The 27,261-nt window shown below is 41.6% G+C and overlaps 2 protein-coding genes across 2 annotated transcripts in view; one reads left to right on the forward strand and one right to left on the reverse strand.

Annotated features, from left to right (window-relative positions):
- The window catches only part of COL4A2 (collagen type IV alpha 2 chain), a 225,032-nt gene that overhangs the window by 21,499 nt on the left and 176,272 nt on the right, over positions 1-27,261 (forward strand). Inside the window, 1 exon segment of the mRNA XM_042445762.1 lies at positions 17,717-17,797. Within this exon segment, the coding sequence (XP_042301696.1) occupies positions 17,717-17,797 (81 nt within the window).
- On the reverse strand, positions 13,102-14,066 carry LOC121919302 (ER membrane protein complex subunit 9-like). The gene has a single exon (XM_042445764.1). It carries the CDS (start codon positions 14,053-14,055, stop codon positions 13,423-13,425), a length of 633 nt encoding a protein of 210 aa, XP_042301698.1. The 5' UTR covers positions 14,056-14,066; the 3' UTR covers positions 13,102-13,422.

Here is a 27,261-nt window from a genome sequence, read left to right on the forward strand (position 1 = left end):
CAATTACATATCATAACAGTTACTTTGTCTAGCCCACATTTTACACTGTGTTTGCAAGAATGTCATGGAAACCTAGTCAAAGGCCTACTGAAATCAAGTATACTATATCCACGCATTCCCCATCTCTCTAGCTGGTATTTTATCAAAGAAAGAGATTAGATTTGTCTGGCATGACTTTTTTCTCTGAAACCCATGTTGACTTTTTGTTATGGCATTGCTTTCTAGATGTTAAAGACTTCTGTTTAATGATTTGCTCTAGAATCTTTCCTGTATTGATGTCAGACTAACTGGACGATAATGTGTTGGGATCCTCTTTTTTTCCCCTTTTTGAAGATGGGGACAACGTTTGCCCTCCTCCAGTCTGCTGGGATGTTTTCCAGGAGTTTTCAATATGATTGCCAATAAAATATGCCAATACAATTCTGTAGCAATACATCTGTGATAGTGAAAGAGACCAAAATCTCTCTTGTGTGGTTGCAACATTTGCAATCTGGCACAGTTGCATGGCACATATTTTTACTCAAACTGTTCATAATCACTGTAGTAGAACATAATTGCACATTGTGCTCTGGAACTCCCTACCGAGAGAAGCTAAGCCAACTTCCTGCTTGTTGTTCTTCCACTGGGCTGGCAAACATCTTTTTATTCAGGCAAATTTTTGGCATCTACTTGGTTGCTGAGGAAGGGTGTGCCATGCTATGATGCTTTTCAAAAATTGTTGTTGCATTTTAATTATATTCTAATAAATGTTTTAATAGTTGGATTTGTCTGTGTTTCTAATTGTATTTGTTAATCTTGTCTGAGTCCCTATTTTATATTTAAAAATAAAACTACAAGCGGCATATCATGGTGCCAGTATTTTATAGCTTTTAGAATATGGCATAGATTGGAGGAAACATGGTTCAAATCTTTCATTGTTATATTCAACAAGTTAATTGTATTAGTCTCTTACAGCAGAGAGAGAGAGAGAGAGAGCAATTTGCTTTGGTCAAACCTCACTTTGGAATACTGTGTCCAATACAGGGCATCACAATTCAAGAAGGATGTTGACAAGCTGTGTACCAGAGGAGGAACCTACATTGTTAAAGGTCTGGACTTGATGCCCTGTGGAGAGAGGCTTAGAAGTTTGTTATGTTTACCTGGGGAAGAGAAGGTTTAGAGGGGACATGATACACATTTAATATTTGGAGGGATGTCATATTGGCAAGCTTGTTTTTACTGCTCGAATTTAGGACTGGAGCCGCAAAAACTACAGGAAAAGAGATTCCACCTAAACATTTAGAAGAGTAATTTCCTAAGACTTTCAGTATGGACACGGACGGAAGCACTGCAGTCATCTGCAACACTTGTGGGATGTCTCTTCTTGCATACAGATGTGGAGAACTTCACATGCCCTAAGTGCAAGTTGGTAGCCCTCTTGGAGGAGAAAGTGCAGCAGTTGGATCCGCAGTGCTCACCTTCAGCATATTAGGGAGCAGGAGGATTTCCTTGACACAACAGAACTAACAATCTTGGACGACTACCACACAGATTAAGATGCTGGAGCGGAGGAGGTCACTTCACCTACACAGGAGGCAGACAGCTGGAGGAATGTCACCACAGAGAATTAGGCCAAGAAGGGATTGTTTGGGAGCTTGCAGTAGGATGGATTCTAAGCTCTTTCCTTATCAAGGAGGTGAAGAAGAGCAGCATGGACAGACTTTCAGGGACAAGCAGGAGAACCTGAGGTTCCCACCCTGAAACAGTCGCTGCTAAGCTCGGGGAGGGGTGGTCATAGTGGAGGACCCTTGTGAAGTTGTAGAGAAGCAGTTATCTTGTCGTCTGACACGATTATCTCGGAGGTGTGTTGTCTCCCAGGGCATAAGATCCGTGATGTGAAAGAGGCTGACAATGGTCAAGCTACGACCAATACCCTTCCTTTTGGTCCATGTGGGAACAATGATACTGCAAGATCAGAAACATCAGAAGGGATTCAGGCGCTTGGTAGGAAGCTGAAAGGAATGGATGCAAGGTTTTCATCTGTCTCTTCTTTGCCAGTTGAAGGGCACGTCGCAGGAGGGAGAGGAAAATGCGGTGTTACAACTGCTTCGCAGATGGTGTCCATCAGAATGATTTGGATTCTCATCATGGGCTGCGGTTCCATGATGAGGGACTTCTTGCCGGACGGGTTGCATCTCATGCCAGTTGGGAGAAATGTTTTTTTTTCCAAAGTCTCACGAACTTTATTCCAGGGCTTTAAACTGAATTCTGTGGGTGTATGGGGAAACTATTAAAGAGGCGAAGGTAATGGTGAAAATAGTCAAGCTGACATAGAGGAAACAGGAAAAGTGCAAGGACCAACACCTTGGGAGGCAACAAAACTGCCAGGCTGCCGAAAGGGGCCCATGTGTCTGCGATGGGCTCTAATAATGCCACAGAGTATGGGAACTAAACAAGATGAACTCAAACGCCTAGTAAACAAAGCCAAATATGATATAATAGGCATCACTGAAACCTGGTGAGACAAGTCTATCATTGGAATGTGGAACTAGAGGGGATAACCTTTTCAAGAAGAAATAGTCCAACCAGGAAAGGAGGAGGAATCGCACTATTGTCATAGAATCTACACAGGAAGAGATCCCGGACCTCAATCATTGGAATCAGATGGAGAGCATGGATAAAACATAACAGGGCAGACACAAAATGAAATTCAACACAGAGAAATGTAAGGTACTGCACTTAGGGCAGAAAAATGAAATGCACAGATATAGGATGGGGGACACCTGGCTGAATGAAACTACACGTGAAAGGGATCTAGGAGTCCAAGTAGACTACAAGTTGAACATGAGTCAACAGTGCGATGCGGCAGCTAAAAAGGCCAATGCAATTTTAGGCTGCATCAATAAAATTATAGTGTCTAGATCAAGAGAAGTAATAGTGCCACTGTATTCTGCTCTGGTCTGGCCCCACCTGGAATATTGTGTCCAGTTCTGGCCACCACGATTCAAAAAGGACATTGAGAAACTGGAGCGTGTCCAGAGGAGGGCGACTAAAATGGTGAAGAGTCTGGAAACCATGTCCTATGAGGAATGACTTAGGGAGCTGGGGATGTTTAGCCTGGAGAAAAGAAGATTTAGAGGTGATATGATAGCCCTGTTCAAATATTTGAAGGGGTGTCACATCGAGGAGGGAACAAGCTTGTTTTTTGCTGCTCCAGAGTACAGGGCCAGGAACAATGGATCCAAGCTGCAGGAAAAGAGGTTCCACCTCAACATTAGGAGGAACTTCCTGACGGTAAGGGCTGTTCGACAGTGGAACAAACTCCCTCAGAGTGTAGTGGAATCTCATTCTTTGGAAGTCTTTAAGCAGAGGCTGGATGGCCATCTGTCGGGGATGCTTTGATATGGATTTCTTGCATGGCAGGAGGTTGGACTGGATGGCCCTTGTGGTCTCTTCCAACTCTATGATTCTATGATTCTAAGAGCATATTGACAGTAAGAGCTATTTGACAGTAGAATACACAGTATTGGAGTGTGGTGTAGTCTCCTTCTTCGGAGGTTTTTATGTATCTTTCTGCATGGCAGAAGGTTGTATAGGTGGCCCTTGTGTTCTCTTCCACTTCTATAATTTTATGGGAAGCAATTTATAGCTTAAAGGTTTTGTGAACTCAGTCCCCCAGATGCATCTTGACCTTACTCCATACCGTTCATATTTGTCCTCTGCTCTTTCCCAGTAGCAATTGCCCATAAGATGCAGTACCGAAGGAGCACTGTATAGCTGCGGCAACGTGGCTATAGTGCCCTTTTGAGGGTGCAAAAAGGAGCCACTTTTTGCGGCTCCTTTTTGCATCCTCAAAAGGCCAGATTGGGGCTGCAGGATGAGGTTGCCGTGTCCCCAATCTGTCTAGGAAAGGGGCGCCATCCCACCACCCCTTAGGGGCTGTATGCACAGTCCCTCACTTATTAAAGGCATTTTATCCTACTTTTCCACTGAAACTGGACTTTCAAGGTGGCTAACATAATTTTTTAAAAAAATCCTGTTAATTTTTATTCACTGAGACAAGAGGCCACAAATTTGTATTTGTCATCTAAATTGCAATGCAGAATTGCAATGATTTCCTGACAGGAGGCCATTATTAACATGTATGTGTATGTATCAGAAACTCATCTACAAAGCCTCATTATGCATTGACTAATCACCCAAAGGATTTTTTTCCCCTTGGGAACATCAAAATACTGATTCTCACACTGAAAACTTATTGTATGTCATCACATTATAAACAGCTGGAGACTCAGTGTCACAGCAGAATTATTTATTTTTCCTAGCAGAAATCCCTTTGACCAACACTAGCTGAAAACATCTGGGAAACAGATTCTTTTGGAAAATTCCATGTCACATTTAAACGCACAGAGGAGAAACGTGTAAACATTCTATATTCATGTTCTTAATCTTATGCTGCAACTCAAGTGGAAATGAGCAATGATTTCATGTGAATTTAGGAAATCTTAGCTTTATTTGTTCTGGTCATTAAATGCAGGCCGGTGATCTCTCAAAATAAAAGTTAATGAGCCAATCACAGATAGATTGCAAGGGACATGTCCAAATTTATACATTCATGATACTTTGAAGCATGAGGGTCTTGTTCTATTTCCATGATGGTTGCTGTGGTGAAGCCCATGGTTCCCCTTCCTGTTCTAACAACAAATCTGTATGGTCTATTATTACTTCATTTTAGGAGACATGCAGAGAATGCAAGATAGTGACAGTGAAGACACAAAGTTAAAGATCTTCCCCATGCAGATGCTGGATATTAGTTGCTTTCTAAATAAAAACCACAACAGAGTAATCCCAGACAAGCAAGAGAAATGGGAAAATAAGTCTCTTCTATTCAATGTAGTTCTAAAGACATTTTGAAATACCAGGTAGTTGCTGGTTGCTGAATTTCTTCAGTACTTCAATTTAGATTTTATTTTGGTTGGCTTTCACATTGAATCTGACAGATTAAATGGATTTGAGGCTCAAGAAAATTTAGCACAGGGCTTGATAATTGTACAAATTGAAATGGTCCAAAGATGTCAGCAGAAAGAAAGGAATTCCTAACAGATGTAGCCCAAATATTATCTGACAATGTGCATTCTCATCCAGAATAATTTGATGGTAGGTGCAGTATGTACACATTGCCAGCTGAGGTTTAGTGTCGGTTTTATCAAGTGATAAACAGTTCTTGTCTGAAGACACAAGGAGCAAAGGCAGCATTTACTACATAGTGGAATAAAACTAATTTCTTAACTAAAGAGAAGGGTGCCAAACAGATTTAGCAGTAGAGGGAGATTTTTTCTTTCAGTGGCCCCATAACAAAACCATAATAATAATAATAATAATAATAATAATAATAATAATAATAACAACAACAACAACAACAACAACAACAATATCCGGAACAATGACTGTAGTAAAGATAGGAATGTTGCATCTCTTCCTCATAGGCCACTCTTAAAAGAAGCTTAGAGTTTTATTTTTAAAGCTGGAGAACTTGTACCAAAGGAACCTGACAAAATCAATCTGAAAGATGCAAAGATGCTAAATTCTAAACTTGGATCACTTGTGGGCTGAGCAGACAAACAGAAAAAAGCAGGGCGATACTGGTATTTCACAAAACGGTTGGATACCCTACTGTCCACAAGGCCCACTCCCAAGGCACTCTGAACACTCACAGGTAGTCTGCACCACACAGTGTAAAGTCACATCTCTTGGGGTGTTGTTGTTGTTGTTATTATTATTATTTTGCATGCTCACCATCACACGAACACACCGAGATTAGCAATTACCCCCCTCTTCCCACCCAGCTGCTATCCCATTGGATGTCTCATGTCACCAGCTACATAATTGCTTGAGCAATACACAACCCCTATAATGCATTGGTGCACCCAGTGACACACTGGCAAAGCACAATCATGGAGGGAGCCCCCAAACATACCTCTCCCCCCCTCACTCCATGCTGCCTGTTGGACTGTAGGATTTGGGTATGTTGTTATTAAGTTCATTTCATTATTGGTCACCTGCCATGTTTGTTGGACTCTAGCATCATGGGGTGTGTGACAGGTCGATGGTGTGATGGGTTGATGGTGCAGCTGGCCACGTCTGCTCAAACAAAAAAAAGTATGGCGAGCAATGGCACTGGCAGTTGCATTGCACTGGTTCCAGGTTGCATGCTCCAGACCGCTTCCATATACTGCCTGGGTTTCTCGCATTCCCACGCTCATGCTGTATTGTTTATATGCACATGCAATGGTGTGCATTTTCAGAGCTTTTGCTCCAGTTTTTAGCCCCAGAGAATGGCTTTCTCTCAGTTTCCACCCGGTTTCATGTTGTAAGTCATCTGGACAGGTAGGCTTCAAGTCAGTTTGAAGCTGCTTTATTTTACCAGTGTGAACAAACCCTTGGATTAAGGAATGAAGATGAAAATATTCATGACTTCAGCAATACCAGTTTTCAGTCAGAAGAAAGTGATGTCCCCATTGATTAAAAATATATTATATTTTGGTGGAATTTGTTGTTAGTTTTTTGTGGGTTGTTTGGGCTATGCGGCCATGTTCTGGAAGAGTTTATTCCTGGCATTTCACCAGCAGCTGTGGCTGGCTTCTTCAAAGAAAGCTGGCATGGAAGAGAGTGGGGTATATATACTGATGGTTGAGAGGAGGTGTTTCTGCATGTTAATCTGTGTATTGTTCTGTTGTTGAATGGCAAGGCCTCAGGGTGTCCATTTAATTAATCATCCATTTCCCCTGACCCTGGGTGGTTATTTTTCAGGACTGGTAGCCAAACTGTTTACTTTCAGGGTTTTCTTTTATTCAGGTGCTGAAGTTATCCAGGTGTTTGTGGATTTGACCTGATAGTTGTTGGCATGGTCCAGAATTTCAGTATTTTCAAATAGCATTTTATGCCCAGGGTGGTTTATAATGTGTTCTGCTACTGCTGATTTTTCTGGCTGACCTCGTCTGCAGTGTCTCTTGTGTTCCTTGATTCATTTTTGAGCACTGGGTTTGGTGGGGCCTATATAGATTTGTCCACAGCTACTGGCAAAAAGTCAGGAATAAACTCTTCCAGAACATGGCCACATAACCCCAAAACCCACAAAAAACTATGGATGCCAGCCATGAAAGCCTTCAACTTCACATTGAATTTGTTGTTGTTAATTGCTTTCGAGTCAGGCCCAAAACAAGGCAATGCTGTGGATGAGATATCTCCAAGCTCCCTATTCTCTACTGCTCTGTTCCTATAGATTCATGTTTGTGACCTCCTTGATTGAGTCCACCCATCTGTTGTATAATCTCTCTCTCTTTCTACTGACCTCCACCTTTCCAAGCATTCATCTTTTTTCAAGTGAGTCATGCTTTCTCATGATGTAGCCAGAACACTACAGCCTTAGTTTCTTCATCATAGCCTCCAGGGCAATTTCTGATTTGGCCTGTTCAAGGGCCCATTTGTTTGTCTATTTGGCTGTCCACAATATCCTCAGTACTCTTCTCCAAATGAGCTGATTCTTTCCCTATCCATTTTTTTTATAGTCCAGCTCTCACATCTGTATATGTTGATCGGGAATACTATGGCTTGGACAATTCTGACTTTAGTACTCATTTGTTATGTCTTTACTCTTTAGAACCTTCTCTAATTCTTTCATGGCTTCCCTTCTCATTTCTAGTTTTCTTCTTATTTCTTGACTACATTGATGTGGAATTAAAAGATTTCATTTCTAAGCTAGGATGTCACCATTTCTCAGTTATGATAATGCAGATGATCTAGCAGTGGTCCTGAATTTGGGAGGGGGGAGCTCAAAGTGTTTCAGGAATTCAAATCCTATAAGCCCTAGCCAAGCAGGGCCAAAGTGAAGGATTCTGGGAGTTGAAGACCAAGAACATCTGGAGAATTACTGACCTAGAAGATTTTACATGAGCAGAGATTCAAAATCTACATTTGTTGGACTTGAGGAAATTTGTAGACTTACAATAATTATTCTGCTGCAATATCCCCACTCAAATTATGCTTTATGTTTATGAGAAGAATAACAAAGCTCAGCAAAGCTGGAAAGAGGGAAATTATTTTTAAGCTTTCAAGAACTAGGAAAAATGGGTGGTGGAGGTAATACTGCTGTCTCATTGAACTAAATTTTTTGTATAATATATTGGGTATTTCTCTGAAAATTGTTCATTTCATTCATCAACAGACAATTGTGTTTGCATGGTTTCTAATAAATTGGTCTTTGGTTACAATTTAGATGCTTAATCTATTTGGTCAAGATCATTAGCCAGTTCAGAAAATTGTAGCTGGAAAATGAGCCATAACTCTTATTTTTATTTAATTAAAATTATTTGTCATTTATTTATTCATTTATTTAATAAAAGCAAAGGGTTCTTTCCCCTTTAAAACTCAGCTTCATGAAGAATGTTTAAAACCCTGTTTCAATAGGAGGCTCTTTAGGAATGTTTAGGGAATTATCTGTGGTGTGAATCATTCACTTAAAATAACCTTGTTTGTATGCTTTATATTTTTTGAACTTACTCAACATTAAAGGGTCTTAGATAAACCGATGAAAGATAATGTTATCAGTGTCTACTAGTCATTATGACTACACATTCTGTCCAGTATCAGAGCCAATATTAGGCTGTATACCAGCTGCTGGAGACAAGAGTGCTGCTTTGCACATGTGGGCTTGCCACAGGCATATGTGAACATGCTGGAACTCATTGACTCTAATCCAGAAGTGCTCTTCTTAATGTTCTTACATTAAAATAAATAAATAAAAGAATTGTTCTGTAAATGTTACAAAGAGATGAAACTTAGAAATAGCAATTCCAGATCCAGAGACAACTTCTGTTATTTTATGATTATTTTTTATGGAATCTATAAAATAGCAAACAATTTCCAAAGAAACAATGGACATGTAAATATAGAAACACAGCTACTAGCTTTAATTGAATTCCCAGTCAGTCTCAGTAGCAAACTCACACACAAGCAAAAATGCTGCATCACATTTATTGGCACAGTTTCCTTTCAGAAACATTCTTTTATGAGAAGACAAAACTATACACAAATTAAGAAAGATGCTTGACTGGGAAATGAAATGATTGATCATGAAAGGCATCACTAACAAGATATATTCAGTCCTTAACGAAGACGGTTGAGTTAGATGATTTCAAAGACATAAACAGTTAGTCTGGAAAATCAGTGGGCAAACCCAGTTAAGAACCACTTGAGTCTCCCTGGGCATTCCATCTCAGACCTCAGAACAGTGGCCCTTCAACACAAGAATTATAAAGGAAGATTGGAAAGAGAAATAGGAGAATTGGAATGTATCCACAGACTGTAGTCCCTCAGCAATGGGTTGAACAGAGACAATGGTTTCCTACCACACTGCACAGACTTCAACACTAACCCCCATCCTTATGAGAGTGCCCTTGTCCATCATATCCCTCTCTGTTTCCCACACTACATTCAAATACACATTTATGTGATTATCTACTCACCTTGACTTTATGCAACAGCTTTCATCCTGCCTTTGTCTTCTATCAACTATAGTTAAAACTGAACTTGTCACCTCATCCCCATATCCACAGGGTTTTGAATCTGAATTGGCATTCTCTCACAAAACCACCTTATATAGTTCTATCTCTGGATTCTCCATTCCAAACATGCATTTGAAGAAGCAGGCTAAAGTTTACATGCTTTCTTTCAGTTAGTCTCAAAGGTGCTACAAGATCCCTTTGCATGATGAGTTAGATGGTCATAGATTTAAGTAAAATTGAAAGTAAAATTGTAGTAGTAGCTTCAATAATGGAAGCTAAAAATCCTGAGAATTTTGAGGAAAGCCATAGTAGTCCCAGCTTGAATAATAGAATCGTAGAGTTGGAAGAGACCACAAGGGCCATCCAGTCCAACTGCCCTGCCATGCAGGAACTCTCAAGCAAAACATCCCCAACAGATGGCCATCCAGCCTCTGTTTAAAGACCTCCAAGGAAGGAGACTCCACTACACTCTGAGGAAATGTGTTCCACTCTCGAACAGCCCTTACTGTCAGGAGGTTCCTCCTAATGTTGAGGTGGAATCTCTTTTCCTGTAGCTTGCATCCATTGTTCCGGGTCCTGTTCTCTGGAGCAGCAGAAAACAAGCTTGCTCCCTCCTCAATATGTCATCCCTTTAAGTATTTAAACAGGGCTATCATATCACCTCTTAACCATCTCTTCCCCAGGCTAAACATTCCCACCTTCCTAAGTTGTTCCTCATAGGACATGGTTTCCAGACTCTTCACCATTTTAGTTGCCCTCCTTTGGACACGCTCCAGTTTCTCAACATCCTTTTTAAATTATGGTGCCCAGAACTGGACACAATATTCCAGATGGGGCTTGACCAGAGCAGAATAGAGTGGGACTATTACTTCCCTTGATCTAGACACTATACTTCTATTGATGCAGCCTAAAATTGCATTGGCCTTGTTAGCTGCCGCATTGCACTGTTGACTCAACTTGTAGTCTACTTGGACTCCTAGATCCCTTTCACATGTAGTTTCATTCAGCCAGATGTCCCCCATCCTATATTTGTGCATTTCATTTTTCCACCCTAAGCGCAGTACCTTACATTTCTCCGTGTTGAAGTTCATTTTGTTAGCTTTGGCCCAACTTTCTAGTCTATTCAAGTCATTTTCAATTTTGATCCTGTCTTCTGCGGTATTAGCTATTCCTCCTAATTTGATGTAATCTGCAAACTTGATGAGTATGCTCCCAATTCTGTCATCCAGGTCATTGATAAAGATGTTGAATAATACTGGGCCCAGGACAGAGCCATGTGGGACCCCACTGGTCACTTCTCTCCTGGATAAAAAGGAGCCATTGTTGAGCACCCTTTGGGTTTGGCTAGTCAAGTAATTACAAATCCATGTAAAAGTTGCCTTGTAAAGCCCACATTTTACAAGCTTGTTTGCAAGAATGTCATGGGGAATCTTTTCAAAGGCCTTACTGAAATCAAGATATACTATATCCACAGCATTCCCTTCATCTACCAAGCTGGTAATTTTATATATAAAAAAGAGATCAGATTTGTCTGGCATGACTTGTTTCTCGGAAACCTGTGTTGACCTTTTGTGATTATGGAATTGCCTTCTAGATGTTCACAGACTCTCTGTTTAATGATCTGCTCTGGAATCTTTCCTAGCATACTTTATAACCAATTTCCTCCTTTCTCTGTGTTGAGTGTATGTGTGTCTTGTAAAATAATAAAATAAAATAATAAAAGCTTTTTGGTTTATCCCTACCTGACTGCCCCATTGTACAGGGACTCCTACCCTAGGGAAGGAGCTAACTTGTTTTCTGCTGCTCCAGAGAACAGGACCTGGAGCAATGGATGCAAGCTCCAGGAGAAGAGATTCCACCTCAACATTAGGAAGAACTTCCTGACAGTAAGGGCACACTCCCTTGGAGTGTTGTGGAGTCTCCTTCCTTAGAGGTCTTTAAACAGAGGCTGAATGGCCATCTGTCAGGGATGTTTTGATTGAGAGTTCCTGCATGGCAGGGGGTTTGGACTGGATGGCCCTTGTGGTCCCTTCCAACTCTGCGGTTCTATGATTCTAGTTGGGACAAAACAGAAATATAAAATGGCAAGCCATTTTGGCTTCTGCCTGTGGAATACAGGGAACGGAGTATTTCAAGGTAGATATATGATATCAGTGACTGTGTAAAAGGGAGAACCAAATACTTAAAATATACACACTCCAGCACATTTTTAGGTTCAGTCTCTTGTATAGGAAAGGATAGAGTAAGTGTCTGATCTTTTTCTAACTAGTGCTTTGTGACTGCCTTGGAGACACACAACAAAAATATCTTATGATATGCTAGCTCATTCCACAGTTTTAATATGTGCTTGTGATGAAATGCTTTCTTTTATCTATCCTATGGCTCCAACCTAATGTCTGACATTGTTACAAAATGGGGGAGGTAGTTTCATTGTCTTCTGCTGCATAAAACTAAAGATGTGATGAGCTGGAAACTGACCTTATTGACAAAGAATAGGATTGATAGTGGCCTCTAAGTTGGTCTTAATTAAATGAAGCACAATTTTTCCTCTACTTGTGTTCTTGTTATTTTCTACTGGATTCATAGCTCTCACCTGTGTGTACCAAGTTCTTTCTTAGATTCTTCAAAGAGGGAGAAGATAATTGAGTACTGACATTTCCATGGCACACAGAATGGTCAAGGCATGAGCCACACCAAGAAGAATATCCCTATAGAGCTCTCTGTAATTCAACAAAATCTGTTTACATCTAGGAGTGGACCCATTTTACTAAATCCTCCACCTTTGGACACAGGAAAAGCATCTGAAAGTCTAAACTTCATCAGAAAATTATCTAAAACAAAAGAATACATGTTAAATTGCTTATTGGTCCAGATGGTGAAGGCCTTGCTACAATCTGGTCCAGAAGAGAGCTGGTTCTCTTCTCAGTGTCATGCAAGAGACTTTGAAGATAAAGCTATTTCACCATGGAAACAGAATATGCTTGACATGTCAGAAACACTACTCACTTCAAGGTGTATGGAGCCTACATTTTGGACAGTGGCAACTAGCTGCTCCCATAACAGAAGGGCAGTGAATTAGTCCCAGGTTTCAGCTGCTGAATGGGGTGGGTGAGTAGGATTCAGCACTCTGGACAGATTCCTCAAAATATTCAGAGTAAAACTCAGCGTGGATTCACTGCCACACTGAGATGGAAGCTGAGTCTCAGTTTTATTGTTTGTATGTACAGCACCGTGTAAATCTACACCGCTTTATAATAATAATAATAATTTGTTTTATTTATATACCGCTATTCCAAAGATCATAGCGGTGAACAGCAAGTAAGCTAATTAGCAAGTAAGCTAATTTGCCCCCAACAGTCTGGGTACTCATTTTAGCGACCTCGGAAGGATGCAAGCCTGAGTCGAGCTTGGGCCCTTTTGCTGGTCTTGAACTCGCAACCTTGTGGTCTTGAGTGAATGGCTGCAGTACAGGCATTTAACCACTGCGCCACCAGGGCTCCATATATATATATATATATATATATATATATATATATATATATATATATATATTGGATAATTCTTTATAATATTTCAGTATAATCCAATATGGGAGCATGGACTGTTTTTACAAGGTTTATAGCTTCACAGCTAGAGGCATTGATCAAATACATTTCTGAGATTATCAGCTGACAAAAAGTTAGGTTTGATGGGTCTCGTTTTTGTGCAGAGTTTTTGGGGCAGACAAGTCCATATCTCTAGGATTTTTTTTTTAAAAATGCTCAAAATCCAGATTTTCTTCTTAGCTGTTATAAATAATGTGCTAGGTGAGAGGAGGAGCTAAACCATCCAAGACTGATGCTCTATGCTTCTGGTTGGCGCTAATGGATCCTATATTCCTTCATGCACTGCCATTGGCTACTGACACCAGCTGGGCGATTTCTGTATTTAGTTGCTGATTGGTCCAGTCCTCTCTGATGTCATCCAGGTGGGCATCAAAGTCAACCAATTGGGAATAAGCCTTGGCTTCTAGGAGGGACTTGCAGATGTGGCGAGATGATTCCCAGTCGCTCCACATGACCAGGTTCTTGTCTTTGGGAACCCACTGTCGCTCCTTCTGCTCCAACACAATTATTGGAGGAACTCGGGGATTGATCGTGAACTTGCGGTTATCTAACATGATAAGGACGGCATGGTCATAAAGTTCAGCAATGCGTCCAGCAGTCTTTTGCGCAAGGGATGAGAGGCTTTTGTCGTCAATCCCAGAGTTTGCCTGATAATAGCCAGCCAGATGCAGATCTGCTTCTGAGCTCCATGCATCAACCTGGTTTAGGGCCACTTCCAGCATGACCGTGAGCGACAGGTGGCTGTGGAAGAGGGGGACACAGTCTGTGATGCAAAGGCATTCTGGTTGCCCACTTGTTGCCCTCTGCCTTTGGGCCAGAAGCAGTCCATTCACTGCTGCATGGGGGTAACGGGCTGCGTGAAGGCACATCTTGACATATGCTCGGGCTGATATCTCCACTTCTGCCATCCTTTACACTCCTTGGAGCCCAGACTGTCGTTGCTCAGAATCCCCCCTTTCTGCTGCCAATAAATATTAAATAAAGTATATTAATAATAATAATAATAATAATAATAATAATAATAATAATAATAATTTTAGCCTTTTACCCATTCCCCAATTTTACTTTCTGCTCTTTAGAGCAGAATGGGCAAAGTGAAGAGAGTGTATGTAGCCAACCACCCCCCTCCCCAGGAAGTTTTTGTGGCCTTTATATTTCTATACTAAACCCCCTGATTCTCCCTGCTAAAAAAAAAGAAGAGGAAGAAAAAGAAAACTCAATCATTTTGAAACATTCTTAGTCCCAACTAGAGCACACCTATTAAATCAGCCGAACCTATGTAAGTGTGATCTTAACAAGTTCCCACTGATTCCATGGTTCTATTCTAGATGGGACTAAGAATTGGATTTAGGACTGTGACTCTTAACAGAACACACATGTACTCTGGAAAATACAATGAGGGTTCATTAGCTCAAAATAACTGTTGCTATCCCCCAAATTCCAAAGCAGTAGGCAGTCAGAAAATTTCACAGTACGTATTAGCACAATATTTTCAAACAAGCAGTAGATTTTTTTTCTTCACTAGAAGCTTCTTGAAATATTTCTACTCGTTCCCAAAACATAGACATTTCCTGAGTCTTGTTGAACATTTAGGCACACTGCATAATGGGAGAGGATGTGAACAACAGACCAGATGACATTGCGTAAGTCTGTTGAAGGAAATGCACTGTTTGGATGTTTATAATCTCAGTGTGTTGGCTGTTTGTACTTTGATAAGAGCATTTTTGGTGTTCAGAGCAAACCACAAGATGTACTGCTGTCCAGAGACCATATTTATGCATCCTTTTTATGTTAGACAAGACAAAGAACTGAAAAGAAAAAGTTTGTGTCCTATACAATCTCTGTATAACTCTTTCAACATTAGATGGCTGACTTTTGTGTTGTTCAAGATATTTAATGTGGTTGTACAGCTGAGGGTTCTTAGTGGCAGGTTTTATGGTCATGGGCCCCCTTTGGAGCACCTACTCCTGTGCTCTTCCAGTTTTGTCAAAGAAGGCAATTCCATGACTTCACAGGGACAGATTTGAGATTATGAAAACATGAATTGCAGAACAGAAGGACAGCACACTTTGACCTCTGCCATCAGCCAGAGGACTGCCTCACAAGAAGAAACAAATGGGCAAGAGGGAGCTGAAGCTGTAAACTGCTTGCTTCCCTCTTTCTTGCCAGAAAGAACACTTAAGGTTAAACTATTTGTTACTTTAAAGACAGCTATACTATTTTGTTCTTTTCCCCCACTCATCATAAGCACAGATGACTGAGGGCTGAAATAGAAAAGATTTAATAGTTTACCTTATGCTAGGGTCCTATCCCTTATATGTGAACCAGAAAAAAACAACAGGGAGGAGAGATAACTGCTTTAAAGATGTCCCTATGTAACAAGCAGTTTGACCATAATAAGACATTTGTAACTGCCAGCAAAAGCTCAGCAGGATTATGGCTGCAATTGGAGGCTGTTCATTGTGCACTTGTTAAGACAGCACCCTGCATGGTTATTGTCTCTTAGCTTTAGCACCCTCACATTTAATATGTAGACAATAATGCTGCCTCTTTCCATAAACTGACAATTTCTTTTCCACTTTCTCTTTCTGTTAAAAGCAGCATCTAGTCTAGATGTCCTTCCCATCTTCAACTAGATACATTATATACATTTTCCTTCACATTATTTTTGAAAATTAGGTCACAGGTAAATTTCTTTATCAGCCGATGTACAGTAGGGCTACAGAATGATGAGGTTCCAGGGAAAAAATAAAAGCGTTCAAGCCATAGGAACACATGTGACATTCGTCTCTGGCACATGGAGTTCCCACACATCATGTAATCATTCTAATTCCTGGTGTAGTTTTCCTTTCATAAGTTCTTTTGATCGTAATGAGTGGTTTAAGGCCGCTTGACAATATGGAAGACTAGAGGAGATAAAATAATTTCACTTTTAATGTTGAACCTTTCTTCTGTTACTGTTTTGGTTTGGTTTTTGCTTCATTATCATAAACTGATGAACCCTAAGACGTTCCTATCAGCCAAGATGTCCCCTAGTGTTTAGGATGTTGTAGCTTCATTTGTAAGAAAAAATAAAATTTTGACTTTTATTTTTGTAATAATTTGTAATAATTTTTTGAGCAAACTACTTTTAATATCCAAGGATAACAACTGTATTCAAAAATAAATGATACCTTTAATGTAACAACATGGCTTTCAATTTGCAAAGGATGATATTATTGCATTTTTCAATCTTTCAAAAAAAATTTTTTTCACTTCCAAATGGGAAAGACCTGTTTTTCCCTCCATTACTTCAAAATTCCAGGAAATTTTACATCTCTAGCACATGCACAGTTCTCCAATTCCTTCCTTCCTTCATAGTTGCTGTGCCCATGCCCAGGACCTTTTCCTTCCTGCAGCCATACTTATACTAGCTGGCATGGTGCGCTAACTGGCATGCTTGTTGTGCTATCATAGTGCACCAGCAGAATTCAAGCCTGTGATACAGTATATACAACAATATATACCATTATACTTGTTGTTGTTGTTGTTGTTGTTGTTGATGCTGTTGTTGTTGTGTTCCGTCAAGTTGTTTCCGATGTATGGCGACCCTAAGGCGACCGTTTCACAGGGTTTTCTTGGCACGATTTGCTCAGAAGGATGTGCTTTTGCCTTTTTTTTTGAGGCTGAGAGAATGTGATTTGCAAGGGCATGCAGTGGGTTTCCATGACCAAGTCAGAAACAGTTTGAAGGTGCACAACAACAACAAATTTGTTAAAAACAGTAACTTATTGAATATTTTCATTATTTTTTCCAACGTAATTTTAATTTTTGTAATCATAACTTCAGAATTGTTTTCCTCCCTGAAACGTGGAAATAGAAAAGGAAAAAAGAAGCCTGGCAAGAAATGTTTTTTGTTTGCTATGTGGATGATGAAGATTATGATGGTGATGATGAAAATCACAACCACTATTACTGCCATCACAACAAAATGCTAATTCTATAAAGGGTGGATCTGAGATGCTTTGAGAATCTGCTTCCTATGCTTACTTCTGAGTAATCCAGTTTGACTAGATATATGTTAAGACTTTTATACTGTGCTTCTTCTCACTGTTTCTTCTGAGGACAGCACATGAGGAAAGAGGTCTTCATTACGATTTGCTGACATACTTTTTCTGTGTTTTTTACTTTCATAGAAAATGCACAGGATTTCAAAAAATGCAGGATGAGGCCAGCATTTGGAATACAGAGGTGCATTTTCTCATGCATCATGGAGTTGTTTCTGCTATAAGATACCTAATTTTAAAAATTGCCTGTTATGTTTTCAAAGAGCCTACAGGTTAGAATTGTGAAAAGACACTCAAATAATAATAATTAATAATTTATTTTATTTATATACCGCTATTCCAGAGATCATAGTGGTGAACAGCAAGTAAGCTAATTTGCAAGTAAGTTAATTAGCCCCCAACAGTCTGGGTACTCAGATAAGTCTGCACATAAAATTCCTTCTCTTAAACATGCCATATTCTTTGACTCCTTCCTCTTGTGATGATATCTACCTGTTATTTAAATGTGTACTTTCATTTTCAGGGAGGAAAATCCTATACAGGACCATGTGCAGGAAGAGACTGCAGTGGAGTATGTGAATGCCTGCCAGAAAAAGGTTCCCGTGTAAGTACCACTGTCTTCCAACACCAGGTCTCCTTGTATTTTTCACAAATACATATTAATGAATAGAATCCAAATGTTTAGTTAAGTGAAGTCTCTCTATTATTATGAGCAGCTTGGATCCCATGGAGGCTTCTGTGCAGTGGAGTAGCAAGTCAGGGCTTGCAAGGCTGAAGCTCTCAACTTTTCTGACTAGCGGGAACAATGAAATCATCTGCCCCCAGATTCCCATCCTTTTGGACTCTTCTCTCCTTCTGAGACTAGTTGCTTTAGTCACAGTAGCTGGAAGGAAAATAGATTTTCATAGCAGTAATATATTATGATGAGGTACCCCTGTTGTAATTCAAAGCATTTTGTGGTGGTTTGTCTTGTCCGAGCCAGATGCATTAGCTTAACAAAAGACCTGCTGCTTGTAGGGATTAAAATTGCTAGAAATAGACAGACTGGTAGATTGATCAATACACTACTTTTGGACTTCCCTTGTGAGTGCTACTGTAGGTACTGTGATAATGAAGGTCTGTATTTCAAAATTTACCACTGTACTACTGCCTTTTTTGAAATAAACGAAGATGGGGTTTTGTTTATTTACCAATTCCAACCGTCTACCTGCATCCCCCCCTTGACACATACACACCATCTCCCACATTGTTCCAGAGCAGCCTTCAGCCTCCCAGTTTCAGTGAAGCTGGGGTATGTAGGGAGGAAGGAGATCCAAGAATTAAGAGCAGCCTGTTCCACGAAGAATATGCCTTATAATAAATGTTGTTGCATCAAAATCTAAAGGTGCTTCTAGCTCAAGTGTTTCTCATGCTACCATACTACCTCATCCATCGAAGTTAATGCCAGGTCTAGACTGTGAAATCTTCAGATGGCAGTATTCCCATGTTTCCCCACTGTTCCTTCTATTGTGGGTGTTTTTTTTTGGGGGGGGCAGTGGTTTTATCTATAAAAGGGGAAACCTACACAAGGGATAGACAACTGTGGAAGGTTCAGGGGCCCACATTAGCCCCCTCCTCCAGGTGCCCCAACCCCAGGGAACAGGAGAGGCCTTTTTAAACAATAGAAATGAGCAGAAATCACTTCCTGTTCATTTTCTGTTTCATTCTCACCTCCTCCTTATGAATCATCTGTATGTAGGTTTGCCATAATTGTGCACTAAAACCCGGGACAAACTGTAGGACAAAATCTAGACCAAACTGTAGGACAACTGCAGGACAAAACTCAGCCCAAAATGTAGGACATTTAAGATTTTTCTTAAATGTCCTACATTTTGAGCTGAGTTTTGTACTGCGGTTGTCCTACAGTTTGGTCTAGATTTTGTCCTACAGTTTGTCCCAGGTTTTAGTGGACAATTATGGCAACCCTATCTGTGTGTGACATGATGGAAATGCTTCCCCCACACACTCTAGAGGTCATTTTGTGTTTTTTTGTAACACAAAATGGGGGGGGGGGGGGGGCAACAAAAATGACTTTCAGGATTCACACTTGGCTCATCCATGATCTATATCAGGGGTAGGCAACCTTTTTGAGCCGGGGACCGGGTTGCTGTCCCTCGGACAGCTGGGGGGCCGAAGCCAAAAAATAAAATTAATTTTTTAATTAATTAAATAAATAAACCGGGACAAATGTAGGACAACATTTTCAAATGGAGGACACAATTTTTTAAAAATGGAGGACATGCAAAAAAAATTCCTGATTTTTAAAAAATGTTAATATAAATGCATGTTTCGGAGGCTTCTATAGACAATTGCCCCCCTTGCCCGCCACTTGCCCGCCTCCTCCTGATAGGCCAAAGGCTCCAGCGGCAATCGGCGGCAGGACCGGGCTGGGGCCGGTCCCAAGGCCTTGCCGGGCTGCATCTGGCCCGTGGGCCGCAGGTTGCCTACCCCTGATCTACATGGTGCTTTTTCATTTTGAGCAAGGGGAGCCCTCTGGAAGCTCCCTAAGCAAGCCTCGTTACTGTAGTACAATTTAATGTTGTGATACAGCAAACTTAACAAGACAATCCTACTTTGAGATTCAGAGTGCTTCCATCGCCTCCTTCAGGTTGTGGGATCAGGGCTAGCTCAAACATTCACCCACTTTCTCTGATCTTCCCCCTTTTGCCTGTCCAACCTCAGATTGCCCGTGTCAAAAAGGTAAGTGATGGGGGACTTTTTACAAGAATTGTTAGGAGATCTAGGGTTAGACCTCTCCCTCCGGGGCTGCATCTCTCCTTGTACCTTTCAAAGAAGAGGTCTATGTTGCCTTCAGGCTCCAGAGATAACTTCCCTGTTGCCAGGATCTGTGCTAGCTCATTGCTATCATGTCAGTGCTGTGTTTGTATGAAGATCCACTCCAGGTGTTAGTACAGGCTTTAAAAGAGCTCTCCTAGGTTCTCCGCCCTGTACCTTAATAGGTTTAAGCACCTTGGAGATCCAGAACCTGCAACAGATGAACTGCACCACTGAGACAGGAACCACCAACAGCGATTGCTCAAGACATTTACAGAGAAACTCCACTGAGTTCACTGGGACTTTCTTCTTCATAAATGAGACAGGAAAACAGCCTGCGACAGAATTATTTAACAAATACTACTTTTATTCAGCTTTTGTTGTTGAAATATACTTTTATTTATTATTCACTATATGACATATTAGCACTACAGTTCTAAGCAGTCTTAAATTGGAGCTGAAATTAACAATGAAAATGTGTTCTCCAAAAATAGATCAACTGAACCTTCTGGTGTTGGAACTATTATTTTCTTATATTTATTATTATTTAAGGGAACTGTAAGAAATTAACAAAGGTTATACATGCATTTAGACAATGAAAAAAAAGTAATGTTAGATGTAAATGTTTTCAAGATCAAACATGATGAACATGGAGAAATTCAGAGATACAAAGTTGCTAAAGGATATTCACAAGTTTTTGTCCAAGACTACGATCAGACTTTTTTCCCCAGTTGTAAAACACAGCACAGTAAGAACACTCTAAAGCACTGCAGTAGCAAGAAAAATGTCAAACATCTGGATATAAAAACTGCTTTTCATCATGGAGAACTATCTGAACACATTTATATGGTGCAAGCTCCAAACTTTGAAGACAAAAACAATAAACATCTTATACAATTTCAGAAGAGATAGGGATTAAAACAAGCTGACAGTGTTGGGGTGTGAGTATAAAGAAAAAATGACAGCAGAGGTTGAGGAAATTACAAAACTTACTTAACAGAAGTCCAAAAAAACCTGAAACAAAAACAATAGAATAGCACAATACAAAATCCAGATACAGCAACATACATACATACATTCCCAAGACCCAGTAGATCCACAAGGCAATTATACCTTTCTAATTAGTTAATACAATCAGCTGGTTTACTTGGCTTATTACCATGGTCTACACCTGCCTGCTCACTAGATTCTCATCCAGTCACAACTTATTACCTGGACAGACAGAGCATAGAATGAGAAATTGAATAAGATACTTCTTGAGAACGTGTTTACCCAAGGAAAGTCTGAAAGATGCCTCTAATCAAAATACAAAGACAACAAGTAGACATTTATTTTGACCTATGCTGGGGTGGCTTGATTATTTCTTGTGAGGAAGGAAAAGACAATAATGAAGTCACAGATTTAAATAAGAAAGTAGAAGTAAAACGATTAGAAGACATATTATTCTGGAATACTGATTGAATGAGAAGAAGATGGAAATTACTTTCTTAACAAAAACCAAAAGATAGTAGAACTACTGAGGCATCTTGGATTAATTGAGGTTACCAGTCAGTCAATCATTTATTGTATTTGACTAAAAGCTATTACAAATCCAAAAGTCCCCAATAAAATCCAGTTACTGTATATCCATACAAAAGAATCAAATGACTAAATCTTCTGCACGATCCATAGATATACCTATACATATATATCCATAAGAAACATCATATTAGTGACTCCCAGCACAATCTATAGCAATCTAAATAAGAAGCACATATTCTTCTAGCAGCTTAAGAAATAAGGCTGTTTTATGTGTAACATACGGATCACAGTCTGAAAGTAACCAGAATACCTGTATTTTCATATAAGAGGTTCCCCCCTGCATGGAAGTGTGAAGTGTTACCAAACAACAACCGGCACAGAGAAGCCATTCAAAATTTTCTGTACATAAGCAAAACAACAGGACCAAATATATCAGCAGCTGTTGGGATTTTGTGCTAAAGAACTAACTCACCAACTGTGATTGGAATACAGCAAAGAGAGTATGCAAAGTAACTGCGCACCTGCAACTTTGACTGCAAGTAACCAGCAACCCTAAACTGACTGAGCGTGTCCAAAGGAGGGCGACTAAAATGGTGAAGGGTCTGGAAACCATGTCCTATGAGGAATGACTTAGGGAGCTGGGGATGTTTAGCCTGGAGAAAAGAAGATTAAGAGGTAATATGATAGCCCTGTTTAAATATTTGAAGGGGTGTCACATCGAGGAGGGAACAAGCTTGTTTTCTGCTGCTCCAGAGAACAGGACCAGGAACAATGGATCCAAGCTGCAGGAAAAGAGATTCCACCTCAACATTAGGAGGAACTTCCTGATGGTAAGGGCTGTTCGACAGTGGAACAAACTCCCTCGGAGTGTAGTGGAGTCTCCTTCTTTGGAAGTCTTTAAGTAGAGGCTGGATGGCCATCTGTCGGGGATGCTTTGATTGTGATTTCCTGCATGGCAGGGCGGTTGGACTGGATGGCCCTTGTGGTCTCTTCCAACTCTATGATTCTATGAACATGTAGATGTGAATTGGGCCAATGATGTCATGGACCAAAAATCTACAACTGGATACTGGTTATTCTATTGAAATGGAATTATTGATTAGACTACACAGAAGCAGAAGACAGTAGCACCCTCCTCTAAAGCTGAATATGTATCATCCTCAGAAGTAAACAACTGAAGTAGCAACACATGTTAGTGTTAGACTATAATAGAAGAACCAACCCCAACAGAGATAAACCAAGGGGGTGTTCCCACTTGGCAGATTAAACGGATTATATTGGTGCGATTCTCATTCGGATTATGTTCTGGGAATAATTCGAATTTTTTCCATCGTTTCCATTACAAAAAGGGGCAAATTACCTCGATTCATTTAGACCCAGTTTTCGTTCCCATTTATTTTAAATCGCTTTATTTTAAAGCGGATTAACTTGCTCCCCGTTCCCATTTGTGTCCACAAGCTGTCAATCAAGCGCCTAGGCTTCAGACGCCACAAGTCTTGGGGTTGTTTTTTTGGGAGGGAGCAGCCAATGAAAATCAGCTGCATCCGAGGTTCTTCTGTTGTGTCTCCCCAGACTAGAAGGAGCCTGTATTCGTCCTCTTCTGCGTCTCCCCATATTAACTGCCATAACTCAGTGCTAGGGAATCCTGGGAATGGTAGTTTATTATGGCAGAGGAGGATAAATGTCTCACAAACACAACAGTTCCCATAATTCCTTAGTACTGAGCCAGGGAAGGTTAAGGGGTCTCAAACTGTATTATTTCTACAGTGGGTTTTGAACTACAGATGAGATTTTTTTCATAAATTAAAAAAGTTGTTACTTTATAATTTACTTTAGATATATATATACACACACACACACAAATATACATTCATATGTGTATATATATATATGTGCGTTCACACACAGACATACAAATATGTATGTGTGTATATACCTATGTTTGTGTGTGTGTGTATATATATATGCTTGTGTGTGTGTGAGTATTCATATTTAAATGTGTGTGTGTGTGTGTGTGTGTGTGTGTGTGTATATATATATACACCGTATTTTCCGGCGTATAAGACGACTTTTGAACCCCTTTAAATCTTCTGAAAAGTTGGGGGTCGTCTTATACGCCCCGTATAAGGAGGCCGGAGGGAAACTTTATGGGCCGGCACGCACGCGCCCAACGCCGGCTCTCCAAAGCCTCGGAGGAGGCCAGAGGGCGGCTCCATGGGCCGGTGCGAGCCCGCCCAGCGCCGGCCTTCCGAGGCCTCGGAGTCTGGAGGCCAGCCTCATGGGGTGGCGGGCACGTGCCCAGCGGCAGCCTTCCGAAGCCTCGGAGGCCAGAGGCCGGCTTCATGGGCCGGTGCGAGCCCGCCCAGCTCCGGCCTTCCGAGGCCTTGGAGGCCGGAGGCCAGCCCCATGGGGTGGCGGGCGAGCGCCCAGCACCGGCCTTCCGAGGCTTCGGAGGCTGGCTCCATGGGCCAGCGCGACCCCGCCCAGCACCGGCCTTCCGAGGCTGGAGGCCAGCCCCATGGGGAGGCGGGCGCGTGCCCAGCGCCGGCCTTCTGAGGCCTCGGAGGATGGCTTGAAGGGGCGGCGAGAGCGCGCCCAGCACCGCCCTTCCAAGGCCTCGGAGGCTGGAGGCCAGCCCCATAGGGAGGCGGGCGCGCGTCCAGCGCCAGCCTTCCGACGCCGGCTTGAAGAGGCAGCGCGAGTGCACCCAGCGCCGGCCTTCTGAGGTGTCGGAGGCCGGCCCTATGGGGTGGCGGGCGCGCACCCAGCGCCGGCCTTCTGAGGCCTCGGGTGGTCTTGTACGGCAAGTATATGGTAAACTCTATATTTTTATTTAAATAGTTGGGGGGTCGTCTTATACGCCTCGTCGCCTTATACACCGGAAAATAAGGTATATATAGTGTGTGCGTGCGTGTGTGTTTGCCAAATCGGATCAAGGAGGTGAAGGCAGCGGGCTTCAGTGCGGAGAGACTCTTTGGGGAAGAGAGAAGAGAAAGCTTGATCCCCCCCTCAGATCCCTGGGCATCCAGGCTCTCCTGTGGCTTCCCATAGTTCCTCTGGAATGAGCCTCCATTCCCCAAATCCCTTTGACTCCCCCATTGCTCCCTGGGCTGTCTGGGGGGCGATCAAGTAGGCATGTACTGCAAAGCCCATCTGCTGCTCAGGCATCCAGGCTCTTCTGTGGCTTCCCATAGCTCAGGGGTAGGCAACCTTTTTGAGCCGGGGGCCGGGTTGCTGGCCCTCAGATAACTGGGGGGCTGAAGCCAATAAATAAATAAATAAATAATTTTTTTAAAAAAAATTAAATATATAAATAAACCAGGACAAATGTAGGACAAAATTTTCTAATGGAAGACACTTTTATTTTAAAAAAATGGAGGACACGTGAAAAAAATTGCTGATTTTTTAAAAAATGTTAATATAAATGCATGTTTCTGAGGCTTCTATAGACAATTGCCCCCCAAAGGCCCTGGCGGCAATCGGCGGCAGGACGGGGCTGGGGCCGGTCCCAAGGCCTCACCGGGCCGCATCCGGCCCGCACGCTGCAGGTTGCCTACCCTGCCATAGCTCCTCTGGAATGAGCCTCCATTCCCCAAATCCCTTTGCCTCCCCCATTGCTTCCTGGGCTGTCTGGGAGGCGATCAAGCAGGCATGTACTGCAAAGCCCATCTGCTGCTCAGGCGTCCAGGCTCTCCTGTGGCTTCCCATAGTTCCTCTGGAATGAGCCTCCATTCCCCAAATCCCTTTACCTCCCCCATTGCTCCCTGGGCTGTCTGGGGGGCGATCAAACAGGCATGTACTGCAAAGCCCATCTGCTGTTCAGGCGTCCAGGCTCTCCTGTGGCTTCCCATAGTTCCACTGGAATGAAAGGGGGAAAGTCTATGCTAATTGAAGAAAATGGTGCTGGCGATGCAGAAAGAGAACAAAGAGGGTGACACCCCCAGGCCAGCCCCTTGGGCGCTACTCCTCCCATTTCCAGGTTCCCGAATCAGACAGCCTTTCGTTCCCATTCGGATACTGCGAATTGGACCCCGGGAGCAAAAATAATCCACGTTAAAACCTACTGTTTTTTTAAACCGCTTTATATGCATATAATTCGAATTATTCGAGATAATCTGGTTCAGATTCGAATATCTATGAGAATGATTCAGGGGCAATGCAGGTCGAATTCGGGCTTGAGTGGAAACGATACCCCCTAAATTCACATCATGATCCGCTTTATAGGTGAATGGGAACACCCCGAAAGACAATTTAGGGTGCATAAATATCTCTCAGAGAGAGAAGATCAGTCCTCAGATTAACCATGTTTGAAAGAAAAGATTATTCTTGTGGACTTGTGCATGCATCATTGAGAAAGGGTGTTTGAGCTCAAAAACAGTCTGCACTGAAAGAGTTAATGTCTCAGAGTGAGCAACAGTGATAGGTTTAGATCATTTGAGTGACCAGCAGTGATCTCCCTCTCTGTCTACCTATCCTGACCCTTCTATGATATAAACTGATACTCTTAAGGATGATTCCACTCCTCCTCTATGAGACCATGCTAGAGATGTACGTAGAATAGAACAGCTCCTGCAGTAACTTTCCTATCTTAGAATGGAGTTCAAATAATAAAGACTATAGCGGGGTACAGACTGGCACAAAGTGCCAGCCTGTGGGCTGAGTCATGGCGGAGCATGCACGCACTTGACACCATGACTCCACCCCTTCGCACCATAATGGCACACGGCATCATGGCACGACCTTGGCACTGCAGCTAGATGATGCCAAAAGGGCATCACAAAACTGCCACAGCTGTGATGCCCTTTAGAGGGCGCAAAAAGGAGCCGGCTTTTCCGGCTCCTTTTTGTGCTCCCTGGAAACTGGATCGGTGCCGCAGCATGCGGTTGCTACAGCACTGATCCAGCCATTAAAGGGGTGGCTGGATGCTGCCCATCTGTCGAGCCCCTTAGTTTGTTCTCTAAGCCATTGGTGTCTTTGCTCCTTAGTTAGAACCCATGTACTGCTCACTATACTGATCCTAATAGGGGAGGGAGCTGGGAAGATGGTTTGTGTGAAGATAGTAGGCTGTTGCTGTGAATTGTGTGTGAGAGAATGGATGACCCCTGCCCACTGTGGGCTCTGGGCACAACCACTGCTGGGCTGTGGCAGATGAGCAGATGATTGGAGATACAAATTTTTCTCTTTCTGGGATGGGAGAACCAAAGTATTGCTGGGACATATAGGGCTGTTGCCTTGCAACTAATATACACAACAATAAATTATATATACTAGTTCATTAATTAGTGATCGGTTAGATAGCTTAATCATAAAACTGAAGACAAATAATTCACAAGCTGATTTGGTAAAATATTTTAAAAATACAGCGAGAAATTCTTTTTACCTATCTGCTCATGGAAATGTAATTAATTCCTAAGCAGTTACGTGAAGAAAGAACCAAGAAAAACATTTACATTAGTCTATAATGTTTATGACCACATTCCTAAAACAACCCAAATGTACCTTTCCTCAGATGCCAAAGATTTTTTTTTAAATTTTAATGACTTAACATACAGAATGAACAATGACAAACAATGACAAAAGAAGAGTCACACATACAAAGCAAATAAACATGCAAAAACATATTTATAATGTTTCTCTAACCTATTAACACAGTTATACTTATAGAACGAAAAGACGGCATTATCTCTGTTGTCTTTCGTTATTTTTATATTACTGTGCAGCATATCCATTTTA

The sequence above is a fragment of the Sceloporus undulatus genome, chromosome 1, assembly GCF_019175285.1.
Source record: "Sceloporus undulatus isolate JIND9_A2432 ecotype Alabama chromosome 1, SceUnd_v1.1, whole genome shotgun sequence".
In the NCBI taxonomy this organism is placed as follows: domain Eukaryota; kingdom Metazoa; phylum Chordata; class Lepidosauria; order Squamata; family Phrynosomatidae; genus Sceloporus; species Sceloporus undulatus.

Coding starts and splice junctions, on each gene's coding strand:
- LOC121919302 (XM_042445764.1), bottom strand. CDS start 14,055: ATGGCAGAAGTGGAGATATCAGCCCGAGCATATGTCAAGATGTGCCTT.